This window comes from Opisthocomus hoazin, chromosome 1 (assembly GCF_030867145.1).
Source record: "Opisthocomus hoazin isolate bOpiHoa1 chromosome 1, bOpiHoa1.hap1, whole genome shotgun sequence".
In the NCBI taxonomy this organism is placed as follows: domain Eukaryota; kingdom Metazoa; phylum Chordata; class Aves; order Opisthocomiformes; family Opisthocomidae; genus Opisthocomus; species Opisthocomus hoazin.
Genome location: NC_134414.1, coordinates 15,198,926 through 15,216,964, shown reverse-complemented (window position 1 = coordinate 15,216,964; position 18,039 = coordinate 15,198,926). Strand labels below are relative to the sequence as shown.

General features: G+C 51.3%; 1 protein-coding gene across 6 annotated transcripts in view; it reads right to left on the bottom strand.

Annotated features, from left to right (window-relative positions):
* The window catches only part of AMOTL1 (angiomotin like 1), a 92,931-nt gene extending 77,076 nt beyond the window's left edge, over positions 1–15,855 (bottom strand). For 2 of the 6 annotated variants that reach the window (XM_075417529.1, XM_075417549.1), the window contains exon 1: positions 15,652–15,855. Coding sequence is in view for 1 of the 6 variants with exons in the window: in XM_075417564.1 (XP_075273679.1) it covers positions 7,192–7,198 (7 nt within the window). In the remaining 5 variants the exon portion in view is untranslated. Of the gene's footprint in view, positions 1–7,191; positions 7,250–15,651 lie in introns of those variants that run through there. The other 4 variants (XM_075417575.1, XM_075417580.1, XM_075417539.1 and 1 more) reach the window with 3 other exon arrangements.
* Positions 15,856–18,039: the final 2,184 nt, after the last annotated feature.

Genomic DNA, 18,039 nt, shown 5'->3' with positions numbered 1-18,039 from the left:
CTGCCAAGCCTTGACTTGCCACATCAACAAGTCTCCCTGCCGTGTCAAAAGGCCGTCAGTCCTTCAACCTACCTCATCCATTTTCTGTTGTCAGTTTGACCAACACTGAGAAATTCCTTACCCCTCACAATAATTGCAGGGGTGGGGGTTTATTTCTGAGCAGGGTGGTGTCCCACGAGGACATCCGTCAGGGCATGTGTGTCTCAGCTCTACATGCCCAGCCTGACCTCTATGGGGTCAGGGGGTGAGGGGAGTGGATAGGGTTGCTGGCCCTTGCTCCCACGTCCCAGTCCTTCCATGGAGAGGAGTTACAGGTCGGGAGCTGTGCCACCACCGGCTGCTCAGCTTTTGCAGCTGCCCCAGCCCTGGAGCCGTGGCTGTGAGCTGCCGGGGAGGACAGAAATTATTGAGCAGTTAAAACTGGAGGTCCTAACCCCAAAAACTTGCTTTCTGGTATAGACACCAAATTTTTTTCCTCTCTCAGCCATTTGGTGCTACCGACAGGTTTGCTGCAGTTGGGAGTCCATGGGAATACAAGGAGGCATTTTCCCTCCCTGACCCCTTAGACCTGTGCATCCCTCGCAGGATAAGCACACAGGGCCATTTCAACCATCCATAAATTTTCATGGATTTGGGAGGGAATAGAGTCCTTCCAGCATCAACAACCTCTAATAGATCAAGGAAGCACACACCAGTGTTAGGATGCAACAAAAAGCTATTGCAGATCTTTATTGCCTCTGCGGGGAGACGCTGAAGAGGAGGTGACAACAAGGACTTTTCCTAACATAGTCTGAGCCAAAGCTGGACCCCAAATGGCACCGATGGAGCTGATTTCTTGGTGAGGTGAGTCCCCAGGGACCTGCCATACTGAAAGCTGTGCATCTCTACTCAGCCCCTGATTTTCATCATCATAATCATTTGTAGGAATTCGTTGTAATCTCATATCACAGAATCACAGAATGGTAGGGTTTGGAAGGGACCTCTGTGGGTCATCTAGTCCAACCCCCCTGCCGAAGCAGGGTCACCTACAGCAGGCTGCACAGGACCTTATCCAGGCAGGTCTTGAATATCTCCAGAGAAGGAGACTCCACAACCTCCCTAGGCAGCCTGTTCCAGGGCTCCGTCACCCTCAGAGGGAAGAAGTTCTTCCTCGTGTTCAGACGGAACTTCCTGTGCTTCAGTCTGTGCTCATTGCCCCTTGTCCTGTCGCTGGGCTCTACTGAAAAGAGTTTGGCCCCTTCCTCCTGACACCCACCCTTCAGATATTTGTAAGTATATATTAGGTCCCCTCTCAGCCTTCTCTTCTTCAGGCTGAACAAGCCCAGCTCCCTCAGCCTCTCCTCGTAGGGGAGATGTTCCAGTCCCCTCATCATCCTCGTAGCCCTCCGCTGGACTCTCTCCAGTAGCTCTTCATCATTCTTGAACTGGGGAGCCCAGAACTGGACAGCGTACTCCAGATGAGGCCTCACCAGGGCAGTGTAGAGGGGAAGGAGAACCTCCCTCTACCTGCTGGCCACACTCCTCCTAATGCAACTAATGCTCATGCTGCCAGGGCCCTGAATTCAGGGCGCTCCCAGCAGGGACGGGCAGGTAGCAATGGATGGACACCATCACATCAGCACCGTTTCCTTAGGAAGCCAGGCAAGGAAAGGGACGGATGGGCCCTGTGCCCGTGGGGAAGCAAAGTATGGCCGAGTCACACCATCACATTCCCCAAGCACTGACACACCCCAGTCACCATCCTGTTGGGGGGAGACGCCGGAGCAGGGGGAGCTGCGGGAAGGAACAGCAGCCCCACATCAGGGTATCAGCCTGGTGGCTCCCAGCCCGAGCCCCTGCCCCAGAGCACTGCTGGGTCTCACTGGGGTGAATCATGGCTGTGCCGGTGCTTCCCTGGCTGGCCAGACCTGCGAGAGGTCATTTCACCCAGTCTCTTGCTCAAGACCTTAATTAAGTAGAATTAAGTACATGTGTGTGTGCATTTTCTGAGCAGCAAACAGGACCGGTCACTGCCACGCGCAGGAGGAGCCTGACTGGGGTTTTTTGATGTAGCAAATCCACCCGATGGGCAGTTAAGAGGTACTGAGACTCTGGGTGAATTCGGGTTGAATATGTAATGAGTTTTAGCTGAAACAGAAGAAAAAAAATTCTGAGAAAAGTTGCAAGGCTCCATTTTGACATTTTAAAAATGAAACTTCTTTTGTTGTTCTTTCAAACAACTTTTTTACTTTGAAAGCGACCTAGTTTGCTTTTTCTTTTCTTTTTTCTTCTTTTTTTTTAGGTTATGAAAAGCGCTAAATAATCTCAAACCAGAATGTCTCGTGCAATGCTTATGAAAAGAAATCAAAGAAGAAAAGAAACATTCTCCTTTAGGGGGTGACCCAAAACAAAAAGTATTTTCAATTTTTCCGTTCAGCCACTGAAATGAAAAACCTATTATTTGTGCGAAAGGCATCTCGTCAATGTGTACTGCTGGCAATTTATTCTTTCCACCTGCCAAGGGAGAGGTTTGTCTGCAAGTTCAATAAAAGCATAAGAGAGAAAGAACGAAAGGGCAATTCATCAACACAGCATAGAAGATAAAATGGCTTTTCCATATTCACTCATTTCTCTGAAAGAAAAAAGCAAACCTCCAGACCACAGCTCTTTGCCCGCTGTCCCCCTCTATTCAGAATCTTATAGATATGAAATCATTATAGACACAAGTCCTGAGCTCCTGTCACACAGAAGATTAATTGCAAATGTGAAACTTCTTACTTTACCGATGCACAAAGACCAGCCGATATTAGAGAAAGCAAAAGCCAAAATTTACTGGGGACAATAATACTGGCAATGAGAAACACCTAAAAGATCATAAATCTCAGCCATTGATGTAGCTTTGGGGACTCCATCCCTTCCCTTCACAGCAGAGCTTGGTGCCAGCAGAGACTGGTGGTGTCAGGTCATCGAGGCCAGCATCACAGGGTCAGGGATGGGTTTGTGGACCCTGTGTCACCACAGAGCACCCATCGCACCCACCCCTATTGCAGCCACCCAGTAGGATGGGACGGGAGGGAAAGGGATGGGTACAAACACGGACCAGGACCCGACAGCTGCATTAACATTCATGCAATAAACTTCTCACTAAAATGCAAAGCTGGCAAAGGAGCGATTGCCACTCAGCCTGGTGTCTTGTGAGGGTTGGGATTTATGCTCCAGCTGCTTGAAGTGCTCGGCCTTGTTGCGGTCAATAGTCAACACCTATTATCTCCATCTTTTAAGAAGATAAATCAAATGTCAGATTTTCCAAAGTGCCTGCACTCAGATCCTGTGTTTATTCTTTATTTAGGGCAGGAGGAGCTCATTTTACACACCTACAGGTTCCACCAGTCCTCTAAGAAAAAACAAGATAAGGAAAGACTCGACTCACATTCCTACTACGTGTCATATCCTGATACAACATAAAAAAATAATAGAGGCTGAATGATTTAAGACCCCTTTCACTTCACAGCTTTCACCACACCTCAGTAGCACCCACACGGATCACCAACCACTGTGCTTTTTTGGCCCAAGCTGCAAATCTGTTCCAAACTGCAGAATCAAATAGCGTAATGTTGGAATGACCATTTCAGCAATATTTTACAAACCCTCTAATCTGTAAGAGGTAGTTGTCGAAGGACAAGCCCAGTTAAGCTCCTCTTCTGAAGAATTTCCAGTTTAAGACAATCTGCCACCCAGCCTCTCTGGGCACTCAGCAGCTGCAAAGGGAATTTTTTGTGTAGTATCATAAAATGCAGAATTCACACGGCCAGAACAACAGGAAAATAAAAGTTAATGACCTGAGACTAACCCAGACAGAAAAGAGATTAAAGCATCAAACCCTAAACTCTCCAGCATGGAGGAGCTTGACCTGAAGGACAAGAAGAAGGCGCCAGCATTTGCCCAGGCGCTGCCCTCAAAACTGGCTCCATCCACGTGACTCACCAAAACCAGGTGCTGCTGAGCGGAGATGCAGATGCTGTATGAGGGATCTTCTGTTTCTCTGAGCTATTGTATCTCCTTGCATACAGTTCAGCTTCAGGGCTCTAGCCCCATCCAACTACTTGACCAGGGGTAAAAATCAGTGGCATCATCCAGAAGATGCAGACTCGGCTACTTCTCCTCCCCTCCATGAGGAATGAAGGAGGACCCAGTTTCATGAGATGCTCAGTCCAGTCTGATCCGGCCATTGCTAGGGCTGGTGACCACCTAAGGCTGGTGGTAACCATGCACCACCTTGCTGGTCTGAGCCCCCAGAGCAGCACACAGCGGCCCTTTGTGCTTAAAGATTTGTTTGTTTAGATGAACAACCCTTCCAACCCCTTGTAGCACTTAAGAAAACCTTGTGTGTAGACCCTTCAGGGCAGGATCCAGCCAGGGGAGCCAGGCTGTGTGGGGTGCATACAGCTGCTGCCTGGGCAGCAGAGCAGCTCCAAGCTACACTATCACAGGACTTGGTGACCAGGCCAGGGCAGGTGACTGCAGACCCACCACCAGCATGTTGCAGCCCAGTGTAAAGGGGGAGTGAGCATCCCTCTTGCAGGGACTGGGGCAAGAGTTAGGGCTACACGACAGCCGAGGTGGCCACCAGCCATGGGAGTTCTGGTACATGGGACAACAGGGAGAACACCGAGGAGGGTGGGGATGGGTATCAGTTTGGTGAGGGAGTATGGGACAGGGGAGAGAAATCTCTGTTTCTGCTCATGTTGCAAACCCTACAGTGGGTGCCAGCCATTGCTAGTGTGTATTCCAGCAAGAGAGGGCACCCAGCCTAACCTGTGCCTCCGAGCAATTTGTGGGGTTTGGGACAGACATTCGCCATGCCAAGGGGATAAGGTGGTCAGCCAAAGCAGGACTGAGGCTGAAGCAAGAAGAAGGGACTGAAGAAAGGAGCTTGGTCCAGCTGGAGAAGAGGTTGAGAGATTGTCAGACTGAGGGAGAAGGTCTCATGTAGCAGTCTTGCAGCAGCCATGAATGCTATGAGACAGATCCCTTTCCCTGGGATGTTTCCCAGGGCCTTGCAAAAATACTGGGATACCTATACAGCCTTACTCTCATCAGGCATGGGCTGGAAATTTCCGTCCCCGTGCTCACCAAAATGGTCTATACATCCTTACAGTGCCCATTCCATCTCAATTCTCACCAAAATGGTATATACAACCTTACAGTGCCCGTTCCAGCCCGGTTCTCACCAAAATGGCATGTACATCCTTACAGTGCTCATTCCTGCCCGGTTCTCAACAAAATGGTATATACAACCTTAAGGTGCCTACAAGGTAAACCAGATTCTTCCCACTCCCAGTGAGTCCAGAGAAGATAAAGCATCACCCTGACCCTCAGTTTTGCTCAGCACAAAACTTTTATGTGTCAAAAAGGCCACGTGTGCCAAACGTGTGAGCAGTGCCCAGGTGAAGTCACATCGCTTGGGCAAGAAGCAGCTGCTCTTGGGCAGGTATCGCTGCCCTTTGAAGCCGTCGCCTTGCTGCACCCTCCTCTCTGCAGCTCTTCACCTGCCCAAGGGCAACACGAGTGGGACGGAGAAAGTCTGACTGAGCCTTATGGAGCAGAGCGGGGCGGGGTCAGGCCTTGGAGAGGGACACCACAAACCCATGTAACTGGGAGCACGATGGCCACAGTGAAGGGCACAAGGTGATAAACTGCTTCCCCCGTACCGCAGAGTTCAGCCTGACGGCTGCCTTGAGTCACCCACTGCTGTTCTTTACTGCCTTGGATGTGCTTTCCCTTAATTAGCCCAAAAGGTGACTAATGAGCTATTTGTTAATGCCATCATTCAAAAAGCTCTATTTGTAGCTGGTCTGAAAGAGGTTTTTTTAAAAGCAGCGAGTTTCAGCCAACTGGCACAAAGCATGATCACAAGCTAATTACATGATCTAATGGCAGTTATCTCAAACTAATACATCATTAATCTGATCTTACGACAGCTAAAGGAGAAGCCCAGAGCCAAGAAGCACTTGAAGGCCCCACAGCCCCCAGGACAGGAGCCCTTTTTATAAAAGCTGCGGGTTTACACACAGCAGGCACATGTCAGGACAAGCTGCAAGTTGTACCACTCCCCTCGCCCCGACGAGTAAAAACATTCAGGAGCCAGGAAACACACGATCTCCTCTGAAGGGAGCCTTCCCAACAGCGCAGCCGCCATCCCCCTGCCTCGGTTCAGGGCTGTGAGGACAGCCGGAGCGAGGAGGGGCTCGGGGGCAGGGACTCAGCATTGCTCAGGGACCCCAAGGCGTTTCTGACAAGCCCTCTGTACGTCAAAGCCCTTTTGGAGGACCTGTCCCAGTCTGCTCTCAGGGGAGATATTGGCAGGTGGGTAGTTTCAGGTCAGCTGCGCTGACGGGGCCAGGCACTAGAAGTTCCTCTATATCCTCTACTTCCCTTTGGGTATAAAGGTAGGACTCAAATCAATAAACACATCCCTATTTACATGTCATTATTTCATTTGAATAGCTCATCCCTAGCTAGGGATACACATCTACGCAGATATCCAGGAACCAGAACAAAAGCTTGAAAATCTTTGAAAACACTACCTTCAGCTTCAGCTGAGATCTTACTCTCACTCTTGAGCAAGGGTGCCACCCAAAACGGTCCCGAAGAAGCTCACAAGCCTGTCCCAGCCATCCCACAGGCATGGGAGGACGCCAGGAGCCATCTCGCAGCGCTCCAGGACCACCGCTCTGATGACAAGGTACAGGAGATGCTGAGTGTTCATGTCGACCTAGATTTGGGGTGGTTTTAAGATCTGTAAAGTCCTCCAAGTTACCACGTGGAATAAAATTTCTCTTTCTTTCTTCTCTGGTTTTCTTCCAAAATCAGCAAATAGAATTGCAACTCAATGCTAAAGCACTTGAAGCGAAGCCTGTGTTCTCCCTTTGTGTCTTTTGCAGAGCTGTCTGTGCTAAACTAGCAATACCAAGCACCACCGCACCCCATTTCTGCCAGTTATCTTCACAGGTGATTAGCTGTCAGGTTATTTTAGCCATGACAATCACTTCTCTATTTAAGAGAGGGAAATTTCTCTGTGCTGTTCCCGTGACCTATCAGGGAGCACACGACCGCCTTTATTTTGCATTCATAGGAGAAAATGTTCCCATTCCAGCTTCATTTTGGACAAGATCTTTCAAAAACCAGTAAAATACAAATGGTAAATCTTACCTGACATAACACTCGCGATTTCTCTGGCGACAAACGGCGTCTGTGCCTCGGTGCTGCAAGACCGAAGCTTTCCTGGGAGACGTTTGTCCTCCGTTGGGTAAGGGCTCCACGAAAACTATGCAGCCATTGCCTGGACTTGCTTTGGTTTGGGTAGCTAAGTCACGGGAATCCAGCTGCTCTCGTGTGTTCAAAGAGCTTCAAAATGCTCTACACCACCTATCGGCATTACGGCTCCCGCAAGTATGCGAGGTATGCGTTTGTCTTCCTGAGTCATATAATTATCTTTGGGAAAGTAACCCGTGGAAGCACAGCAGAGGAAAAAACCCTAGCTGGACATGTACGGTCAGCAGTAGCTCCTCAAGGAGGTCACCTGGAACAGAGGCTTTGCCTATTCATGTGCCCCAAACGTCGAGGCTAGTGGAGGTGCTGGGCTGTCTGCTTTCGTTCCTGCCTTCCTCAGCAGTTCGCAGCAGCATGTGCGGGGAGTGCCGAGGAGATGGAGTGGCACAGTCTCGAAAGCAGCCACAGCACTGGGAAAGCTGATCCGAAGCTTGGTGGGTTGCACAGGGTGGCCTCTGGCCAGGAGGAAAGGTAGGGTGAAATGGTCTCTGATGACTGCTGTTAATGGAGGCTGAATCATCGGTGATACGGACTGAAAAAATGATGTGATGAGGCTCTGTCTGGGCTAGTTACATCTTGATAAGGACGGTGGGTGTCTTCCTGGGTTTTCCGTTGAGTCAGAAGCACCTGGGGAAATGTGACACCAGGAAAGGGATTTCTGCCATGATCAAATGCCACCACAGGCAGTCTTAGAAGAGGAATAGATACCATGAGAGAATGGGATACCACGTAGGCAATCTTCCCAGAGAAGCCCCTTGCGCCAGGCATAAGGGAGGAGAGAAGATTGAGAATGGAGAGCAAACAGTGAAGGGGACTTTGATTACACCATTGTCTCTCAAGGAAGAATACTGACTTTCCATGGAACAAATGGCTCCAGCAGATGTTCACCACACCCTGCAATGTTTTGTCAGAGTTGCCAGTTTTCCCAGATGACTTATAACAAGGATATCTCTGAAATGAAGCTCGAGTTCGTGCATGACAGCAGCAAGCTCACTTGAGTGTAGGCAGTCCACACACCTGAGGCAGATGTGAACGGATCTTGGTTTCTGCTCCGTCTCCCAAAAGACCAGCTCCATCCATCATCTCTCTTGACAGCTTACGGTACCCAGGAAGCGATTTCAAAAGTATGAGCTCAGCTGTGAAGGACTTCCAGCCACCAGGTTAGACAGAATAGTCATACCTGGGAGGGAAACATCTCCCTTTCCCAGGGCCAGGAGGGCTTCAAGCACCTATGTGCAACGAATGGCAAAGAGAAATGTGCTGTGCAGCCTTTGAGCCAACTCTGAGCAGTTTTATCACACCATCCTGGCTTTGGCCAGCATTGCCTGATGCCTCCGACAGTATCTGGCTGGGCTTGGTACCTTCGTGTGGCATGGGCGGTTTGGGATGCTGCCAGGCATGAGGTGGGTTGCAGGCTGCCTGGGCGTTTAGGAAGCCAGCGTGTCCAGGAGCAGCAGACATCAGCCAGGGAGCAAAGACCAGTAAAGACCCTCAAAGACCCTGCTTTCTTACACCTCCTCCAGACACTTGTCTCAGCTTTGACCACAAAAGAAAAAGCATCCAACTGCAGTGGCAGCTGGTGAGTGAGGCGGTGAAAGATTCAAGCTGTGCCACTGCCTGTGCACAGGTGAGGAGCTGAGAGGACCCCTACCTGTGCTGGAATGTCCCAAGGCCACCCTCACATCCAGGTTTGTCCACCACAGCTGCAAAGCAGAAGTGTCAAAGGTCTCCCACGAAGCCCCTTGGGTGCTGGTGCCGCAGGATCACCCTGAGGATGGGGATGCCCCAAAGCTCCCACTCTGTGGTGGGAGACACTTGGAGAAACCACTCCGCTTGGACAGAAGTCAGCTGATGGATGTATGTGCAATGGAAGCTTTGGATTAAGCTTGTTTTTTTAAAAAAAAGTCCTTCGTAGCAGGCTTGTAATTACAGCAACGCAGAGTCCTGATGGCTTTTCCTGGCCTGCTGACATGGGGCACGCTCTTGCCCTCCTCCCGGCGTGTCTGTGCGAGGCTGCCGTCCTTCCGCCGCGGCACAGCCCCGTTCACTCCTGCACAAACATCCCGGGGAGCCAAAACCGCCCCCAGAAAGGTGAGCAGCCGGTGCCGCGTGATTCACGTCTCTGCACGGCTCTCACAGCGTGAGTCAGGAGCTCCCCGGCAGACTGACAGCCAGCGGCACCGAGCTGCCTCGGAGGAAAACGGAGCCGGGGGTTGCAGCCCCAGCCAAGCGCCCGGGTGAGACGGGGCGAGGCGGCGAGGAGCAGTTCTCACACAGCATTGCATCTGCTGCAGAGGGTTTGCCCACAAAGAGGGTACCTCTCGTCTCTTCCCACCCTGCCCTGGGGACAGGGCGTGGCGCTGGATGTCAGCAGCCTCCTGTCCCTTCTCCAGCCACATCGCCTGAGCCTTGCACCTGGGTGCCCATGTCAGAACTCAGAGCTCATCTTGCTCGCCAGTTCTTCTTTTGAACTGACGGAGGAAAGGGGTGCTGCCCTGCTGTCTCTGGAGTAGCAGCGGAGCCTCGAGGCTGAGGGCTGGTTTGTCCCCCATCCCCACGCCCCGGGCACTGCCCATGCACCTCACGCTCTCCCACTCAGTAGCACTGCTGGGTTACCTGTGCCGAGGGAGGGAGAGGAGGGAAGGGTGGCTGGTGGGAGGAAGGAGGCAAGTCCCAGGCCAGCAGCAGGCAGTGGGGAGTCTCAGGTTACTTGTGGGGCAGGCAGAGACCTGCAGCAGCTCTTGGCTTACTCAGCGGTGGGAGAGTAAGAGCGGAGCTCTGTCTCACCGAGACCCCGACGGACACCACTGCCATGATCATGACTGGTGCTGTTCAATATATTTATCAATGACATGGACAGTGACATCAAGTGTACCCTCAGCAAGTTTGCAGATGACACCAAGCTGAGTGGTACGGTTGAGACACCAGAAGGACGGGATGCCATCCAGAGGGACCTGGACAAGCTGGAGAGGTGGGCCTGTGTGAACCTCATGAGGTTCAACACAGCCAAGTGCAAGGTCCTACACCTGGGTCGGGGTAATCCCCGGTATCAATACAGGCTGGGGGATGAAAGGATCGAGAGCAGCTCTGCTGAGAGGGACCTGGGGGTACTGATAGACGAAAGGCTGGACATGAGCCGGCAATGTGCGCTGGCAGCCCAGAGGGCCAACCGTGTCCTGGGCTGCATCAGGAGAAGCGTGGCCAGCAGGTCGAGAGAGGTGATTCTGCCCCTCTACTCTGCTCTGGTGAGACCTCACGTGGAGTACTGCGTTCAGCTCTGGAGCCCTCAGCACAAGAAGGACATGGAAGTGTTGGAGTGGGTCCAAAGGAGGGCTACAAAAATGATCCGAGGGCTGGAGCACCTCTCCTATGAGGACAGGCTGAGAGAGTTGGGCTTGTTCAGCCTGGAGAAGAGAAGGCTGCGGGGAGACCGGATTGCAGCCTTTCAGTACTTAAAGGGAGCCTATAGGAAAGATGGGGACAATCTTTTTAGTAGAAACAGCAGTGACAGGACGGGGGGTAATGGTTTTAAACTAAAACAGGGTAGGTTTAGGCTGGATATAAGGAAGAAATTCTTTACAATGAGGGTGGTGAAACACTGGAACGGGTTGCCCAGAGAGGCAGTGGAGGCCCCATCCCTGGAAACATTCAAGACCAGGTTGGACAGGGCTCTGAGCAACCTGATCTTGTTAGTGGTGTCCCTGCTCGCTGTGGGGGGGTTGGACTAGATGATCTCTAGGGGTCCCTTCCAACCCAAAACTTTCTATGATTTCTATGATAATTTTCTCCCTGGTGAAGGACGAGAGCAACATGATGAAGCTTCTTTGCTCAAAAACCTAAGCACATCATTCAATGCACTTGAGGCTCAGGCAGATGAGAAACACTTTAGCTTTTTGTTTAAGTGACAGTATTTTTCAGAGGACTGAGTAAGACACATTTACAGTGCTCTCTTCAGAGGAAGCTGCTGTTGGGGATGTCAATCTGTGCTAAACAAAATTAGAGCTCTTCAGGGAAAAATAAAGTGGGAATCCAAAGGTCATCCCACCAAATGGCTTCCCCAGCATCAGACAAGAGCAGAAAAGGGGTTGGTAAGGGGGTGGTGGCAGCTGTAGGGGGAATTACATGGCAAAACCAGACCTCAGTGACTCGTGTAAAGGATGCCTTGTCTTTCCCTCCTTATCTGGCTGCATATAGGGGAAGTGGCATCCCGCACCTGGTCTGGCTCCTCATCCATCCTCCACCATTTCAGGGTTAACCCAGCACATCTGAGCCCTGCAGCTCACCCACGCACAGCTCTGACCTCCCCCAGTCCCGTATTTCGCCATCCGAGGGCAAGCCCGTGCCCGCTCCCGGCTCAACCGGCACCCAGCGTGCCTCTCCCCAGGCTGCAGCAGCGGGGCTGCCCGGCACCCCAGCTCCGTCACTGAAAGGTGCCGGTGGTTGGGAGGTGCTGGAGCAGGGTCCCCGGCTCCCAGCTGACCACCTACCTGGCCTTGTGGCACACTTGTTGGACAGACACACAGGCAGATGTTCACTGGTGGTTTCACATGGGTGGAAGAGGGAAGACTCCAGGATTGCTTGAGTAGGCTGGGGTATTTAAAAAGCAGACCAAGCGGGACCTCGAGATAACAGGCAGCCTCAAGCTTGCTCATGTCTACCACATACAATGGAGCGTGAAAGCCCTGCTGCGGTGGTGGGGAGAAGAGAAACAAATCTCCCTCCTCCTATCTCCAGGAGAAATAAGCGTCCTCACCCCCAGGAGTCCGGTGCTGATTTATGCGGGGGTGATCTCTGCCTGCAGGGTCAGTCGTGGCACAGACACCTCATGTCTTGCCGCTGGGATCAAAGAAATGCAGCCGTGAGCCACTTTCTCACAATTTTCTCCTGGCTGCCTGCCTTTCCCTGCAAACTATGCAACGGGATGCTGTGGTGACCTCCTGCCCCACATCCTCTGCAGGTCCCTCTGATAGCAGGAGGGATCCATCAGGTCCTCCTGCACGTAGCATCCCCTCTGTCCACTGGCACAGAGGGAGCTGGGGCTGCTCACTGGGCATGAGGGTGGCACAGTTATAAGCCCCCACCACTAATTAACACTTAGTGAGCAAGGGTTTAGCCATCAGTCTTGGATGTGGTGTGGAGAGTAAGCCCCTGTCACCAAGCCCCTGCCTCACTCTCTCCACTTCTTGTGAAAAAGTAAAGAAGACGGCTTTGCTATACACCAAAATAAACCCAAATCTGCAACTTCTAAATACCATAAAAGAGAAGTGCCATTTTGCAGCCAGGTCTGCTTGCTGCTTAAGAGAGCAAAACTGCCTCCACCATAAAAATGTCAGCATTGCAGTGGCATTTGCTCCAGCTGAAGTGTGAAGCACGCCAGCTCCTCTTCTTCCACATTACTGCTTGAACACCTTTTAGACTTGCTTTTTGTAGCAATAAGGGGCTTTTGATTTGTGCATTTTATTTAAACTCTCAGCAAGGAGCCAAAGTAACAATTATCCACCCCATGGTCTGGTGATTCAGGAGAGACTCTGGCAAACACAGTGATGACATGTAACCAGTATGAGCTATCGGTGAGGAGCAACCATACAGAACGTCTGCTCAGGTCAGTTGTGGAAGAGCGTTGTCTAACAGGATGTGTCCAGCTGCATCCTGGAGACTGAGACACCAGGTGGTTTAATCGTCCCTTGAGGTAATACACAGCCGATTATTACTTTCACACGCACATTACTGAAAAATTCATCAGCCATCCGCCGTTAGTGGGTAGCAATTCTCAAATGGCAATGGCTCCAGGTGTGGGGCAAAGAGACACCTCCTCAGGTCAGAGATGTTCTCCCTGTGGACTTCAAGAGACGACGCACCAGACTCCCCAGCCGCAACAAAGTCAGTGTGTGGAGACAGCTCTGTCTTTTCACTGTGTGATACGCAGTAACTGACTTACACTTCGTAACAGCCAGGAAGACACCTCCTGTAACACTGACACGTTCGCCGTGCTGCCAGTGAACTAAGAAACCTTTCTGTGGCTTTACCAGGCAGTTCACCATAACAGTCATCCCTACCCACATTGGTCACTGTGATTCTATAATCAGAGATATCGTAGGTATGGATTCTTTTCAGAAGGTTGTTTAGGGGTTTTTTGCTACCACTCATAAGTGAAAAATAACCTTTAAATTCTATTAAACACATTAACTTTGGCCTGACTCCCTCTCCTCCAAAGAAAGCAACCGCTCTCAAGCCTTTTTCTGTTCTTTCTGTGACCCACGTGCTGGAAGCATGCCTGGTAGCTCTGAGAAAATGAGAGGCACCTTCTTCCAGGGCACAGAGCAATCCCATGGCCCTCCCCCAATAGGCTGTGTGACAAAGGCTGCCCTTAAGCTTTTTCCTCCTTCCAGTAACCTCTTGGCCCAAGCTCCCCTCAAAACAATGATGGCACTGCTTGATTCCCTCCATGTCTCAGTCCCTTCTGTCCCCACCAAGCAGGCACGGTCCCCTGCAAAGCCACCTTCTGCTCTCCTATGGGAACAGTGAACCACATCAGATGTACAGCTTTGGTTATCTGAAAAGCCAAGAATTAGGCTTTTCCTCCAAGACTTTTTCATGAGGGATAAAACATTGCATATGTGCCCTGGATGGGAACTGAAGGAGACCAAATCTGCCTCTTTTCCCCCATATAACAGCTCATTCCTGGCTGTCTGCAGCTTGGGCTGTGCCGTTGGGGTTTCCACTGCTGTTTTTTCTCCCAGGTGTTTGAGCCTGCACACTGGCCTCCACGGTTTTCCGAAGGGCTGCCGTTCGTGTCAGCAGTGGCCAGGATGCAGGGAGGCACCGGGGCTGCTCCCTGCCCATGGAAGAGCCTCGTCCACACAGCGCTTGCACACAAGGGGTTCAACAGTGGTTCCTGGAACCCCTGCGCCTACCCCACTGCCTCCCAATTGCCAGGGAAATTGATATTTCCTTGGAAAATATCAATTTCTTTTTCTCTCTTTTCAGGAATGTACCACTTTTGACAAAACTTCTGCCAGGAAAAGTTTCTCAGGCTGGAATTCTTAGTCCACTTGTGGAAAAGCCATCGGGAAGTGCCAGCAGCTGGCAGTTAGGGCAGGGCGATGGTGAGACCTCAGATGGCCTGTTTCAAATTCAGATCTCAGACCTGAGCTTCCCACATCCTTAACCCGCTGCTTACGATCTTGGGCTCTAACTGCTTTTCCAACAAAATCAATAAATCAAAAAATATAAAGATGAGGTTTGGATGTCTTGAGAAGTTGTGGTAAAAGGATAAAGCTACAGAAATGTTAGCTCTCAGCCTTAGCTCAGGCTGTTTTACTCCCAGGGAATGTTCTCCATGTGTTTTCCACAGTGTCTGCATGCCCTGAGCCAAGATTGCACCATCCACACGGCGGCTGCTCTCTGCCACTTGGCTCTGGGAGACGAGCAGGGCTGCAGGCTTCAGCAGGTGTTTAACAGCCTGCGGCAGAAATGCGGAGGTGATGGTTGTCCTGTGCTAACTCAGCTCAAGTCATCTGCCCACCATGTCCTCCCCAGGCAGCAAAACACCACGCATAGCTGTGGCTGTTTTCCCCCAACAGCAACAAACGAGTCCATCCCCACAAATTACTGTACCCCACTGAAATGCCTTGATGTGAAAACTCCCATTCCTCTCAGCTCATGCTGCTCGCCAGTTCTTCTGCTGAATGGATGGGAGAAAGGTCTTCACACTGGGGCCTGTCTTCTGCTAAACATCTGCCCAACTGCAAGCACTGCGCTCCCCCAAAAGAGCGGGGCGAATGGAGGGAGAGGGTCGCACCAGGCAGCGGGATGAGAAAGGCCATTGCACCGTGGTTGGCAAATTCTGCCTGAAAACAGACACTTTTCCCTAGGAAAGCCTTTCTGGGCACCACCTCGCAGGGCAGCTCAGGGTGAGGTTAGGTGGGAGCTTGTCCCTGTCCCAAACACTGGTGGGGTGCTGCCCTGCTGTCTCTCGGGGATCGGAAGAAAAGTGTGGGGGGGGTTGTGGACAGGAGGCTGGCTGGGGAGGCTGCCACCCTCCCAACACTTTTCTGAAATGAGCCCTTTGTCTCCCTTGTTTTCCTTTACTAGCACCCAAAGTGGAAACAGCAATCTCCAACATTTTGTTTTGAACAGAACTTTCTTTTCTTTCCTTTGCAGTTTTAATAACAAAAACAACAACAAGAAAAGTAACATATATTTAAACCCACACCGGAGTGGGTTTTCTTTCCTCCTCCAGTCTGTCAGTTCAGCAGCCAAAGCAAACACAGCCGTCCCCACGCCTGCTCTCCGGGCACCACCGGGTCAGTAAATAACACCGCTCCGTTTCCAGCTTACCTGGAGGGCTCTCTCCTGACCCCGTCAGCCGTATCCAGCTCTCCTGCAGTGCGTTTGCCCAGCCCCAGCGTCTCCTTCCGCCCCGGCTCTGGTGCTGCTCCACCTGCACAGCGATGGCTCAGGGGTCTGTGTCACGAAAACAGGCATCGGGTGGCATTGCTTGGGACGGGAGGCAAGTCTATGTGGTGGTGGAGTTATTCCTGGCTCACATCAGCGTGTGTGGGCGCAGGACTCGGTGCAGGGAGCTAACATGAGCCTTTGACATCACTGGTTAAATTTAGGGGATTAGCACAGTCCTAAAATGGTCTTTAGAAAAGCTACTGCCAGGCTGGCAGGAGAGAGACAGCACCCTGCAACCGCCTCCCACCCCCAGCACAAGGCAGGGGATGGAGCCAGGGGCTTCTGCACCAGCCCCACCGCTAAGCCACATCACCCCTGCAGAAATAACCCCCCAGCAAGGCGCGCCGTGCTTTGCTGCTGTGCAAAAGCAGACAGCCTCCCTGGGCTTGCCCGTGGCAGGGCCGTAGGGATGCCTCCCGAAATCACACGTTCCCATGGAGTCACTGGTCCTGCTCCTCTGGTTCAGGTGGAAGGTTGTGGGGTGACAGAGGTGGTGGGGATATGGGAGAGGAGGTAACACCGAGCAGCTTCCAGCCCACGGAACAGCTTCCTGCAGCCACCGCGTCCCCTCTCCAGGGGATGCTGCAGCTCTCACCCACCAGCCCAGCCCGGAGAGCAGCGTACCTCCAAAGAGAGGAATGGGAAACAGTCACAAAAGAGGCAGCTCCCCACAAAAGATGAAGAGGAAACTCTAAATTCCAGGAAGAGTCTCTGAGTCCCAAGTCTGTCTGCCATTTGTAGAGGTGGGTGGAAGCTGTAGCTGTGTAATTGCAATTCATATTGGCTTTGGCAACCTCAGTACTTACAGAAGATGGCTTCTACAGTTTATGGTCTCTTCTGTGGACATTTTCTTTTCTTTCTCTTGATTCCTTGCTGATTCTTGCAGAGCCATATCTGTTCCTTGTGTGCACAACATCCCAGGAAGCTATTGCAACAATACCCTTGAATTCTCACATACCTTCAGTATGCAGATCATGGGACACCCACGTTCGACATGGTCAGAAGCAGAATCTGTTTCTGAGCGTACCATCTTGCATGAGCAACTGCCTTGTTTCGCTGCAGTCGTGTGGCACCTGAGTAATAGAGACTGGAGCATTCAGGGTGCAAAGAAAGAGCCATCTGTTTGCCTTCCTGAAGGAACAGCTCTGCAGCCACCAACCAGCCGGTGAAACGGCAGCCATGGGAAGAAGCTAATTCCAAGCCAGACCATGAGAAACAAGATAATCCCTAACTGCTGTCTCAGTGCTTGTCCTCAGCCTGTGCTAACCCCAAAAGCAGTGGAGCCAAGAAGGCTGACAGCCCCCAAGTGCAGCCTCTTGTTTCCAATATTAACGATGCCTAAGAGTACACTAATGTAATGTGCCCGACAAGTTGTAGAGCTTATTGTTAGTATAATGACTTTTTTTTTTTCAGATTTTAATCAAATTTTTTGGATATGTGGAAGGGCTGCTGACAACATTTCCAAATTTCTCTGTCTTGAGGAAAATCATCACCATAGCTTCAACCCGTGAAGGTTCTCTGTGCCCACGGGATGCAGAAGGCTCAAGTCCAGGGTATTCCGCACACAGCCAAGCTCAAATGGGCACGTCAGCACAGCGCAGGTGAATAATATGCTCACCACATGCGGGGGGTGATGTGTTTCTTAAAAATCTGGAATAGTTCTCATTGCAAAATTCAAATACTTTCCACAGAAAAGCCTGTGTTTCACTCATGGGGTACAAACAGAATCACAGAATCACAGAATAGTAGGGGTTGGAAGGGACCTCTGTGGGTCATCTAGTCCAACCCCCCTGCCAAAGCAGGGTCACCTACAGCAGGCTGCACAGGACCTTGTCCAGGCGGGTCTTGAATATCTCCAGAGAAGGAGACTCCACAACCTCCCTGGGCAGCCTGTTCCAGGGCTCCGTCACCCTCAGAGGAAAGAAGTTCTTCCTCATGTTCAGATGGAACTTCCTGTGCCTCAGCTTGTGCCCATTGCCCCTTGTCCTGTCACTGGGCACCACTGAACCTGACATCTTCAAGGATCAGGTACCATAACTTTTATTTCCTTTCCAACGTTGCTACTTGTGCATCTAGACATTAATTTACCTATTTCACAACCGCCTTTCACTGTGCATCATCCCCCAGGTTTTCACAGTCTGTGACTTCTGAGGATGTTTGCTGCAATTTGACTCTCCAGCTAATGAGCAAGACGTGGTGTTGTTCTCTGATCAGTCATTCTTCTGCCCTCTTTTGTTCCTCCTTTGATTAATGTGTTCTCTTTGATGC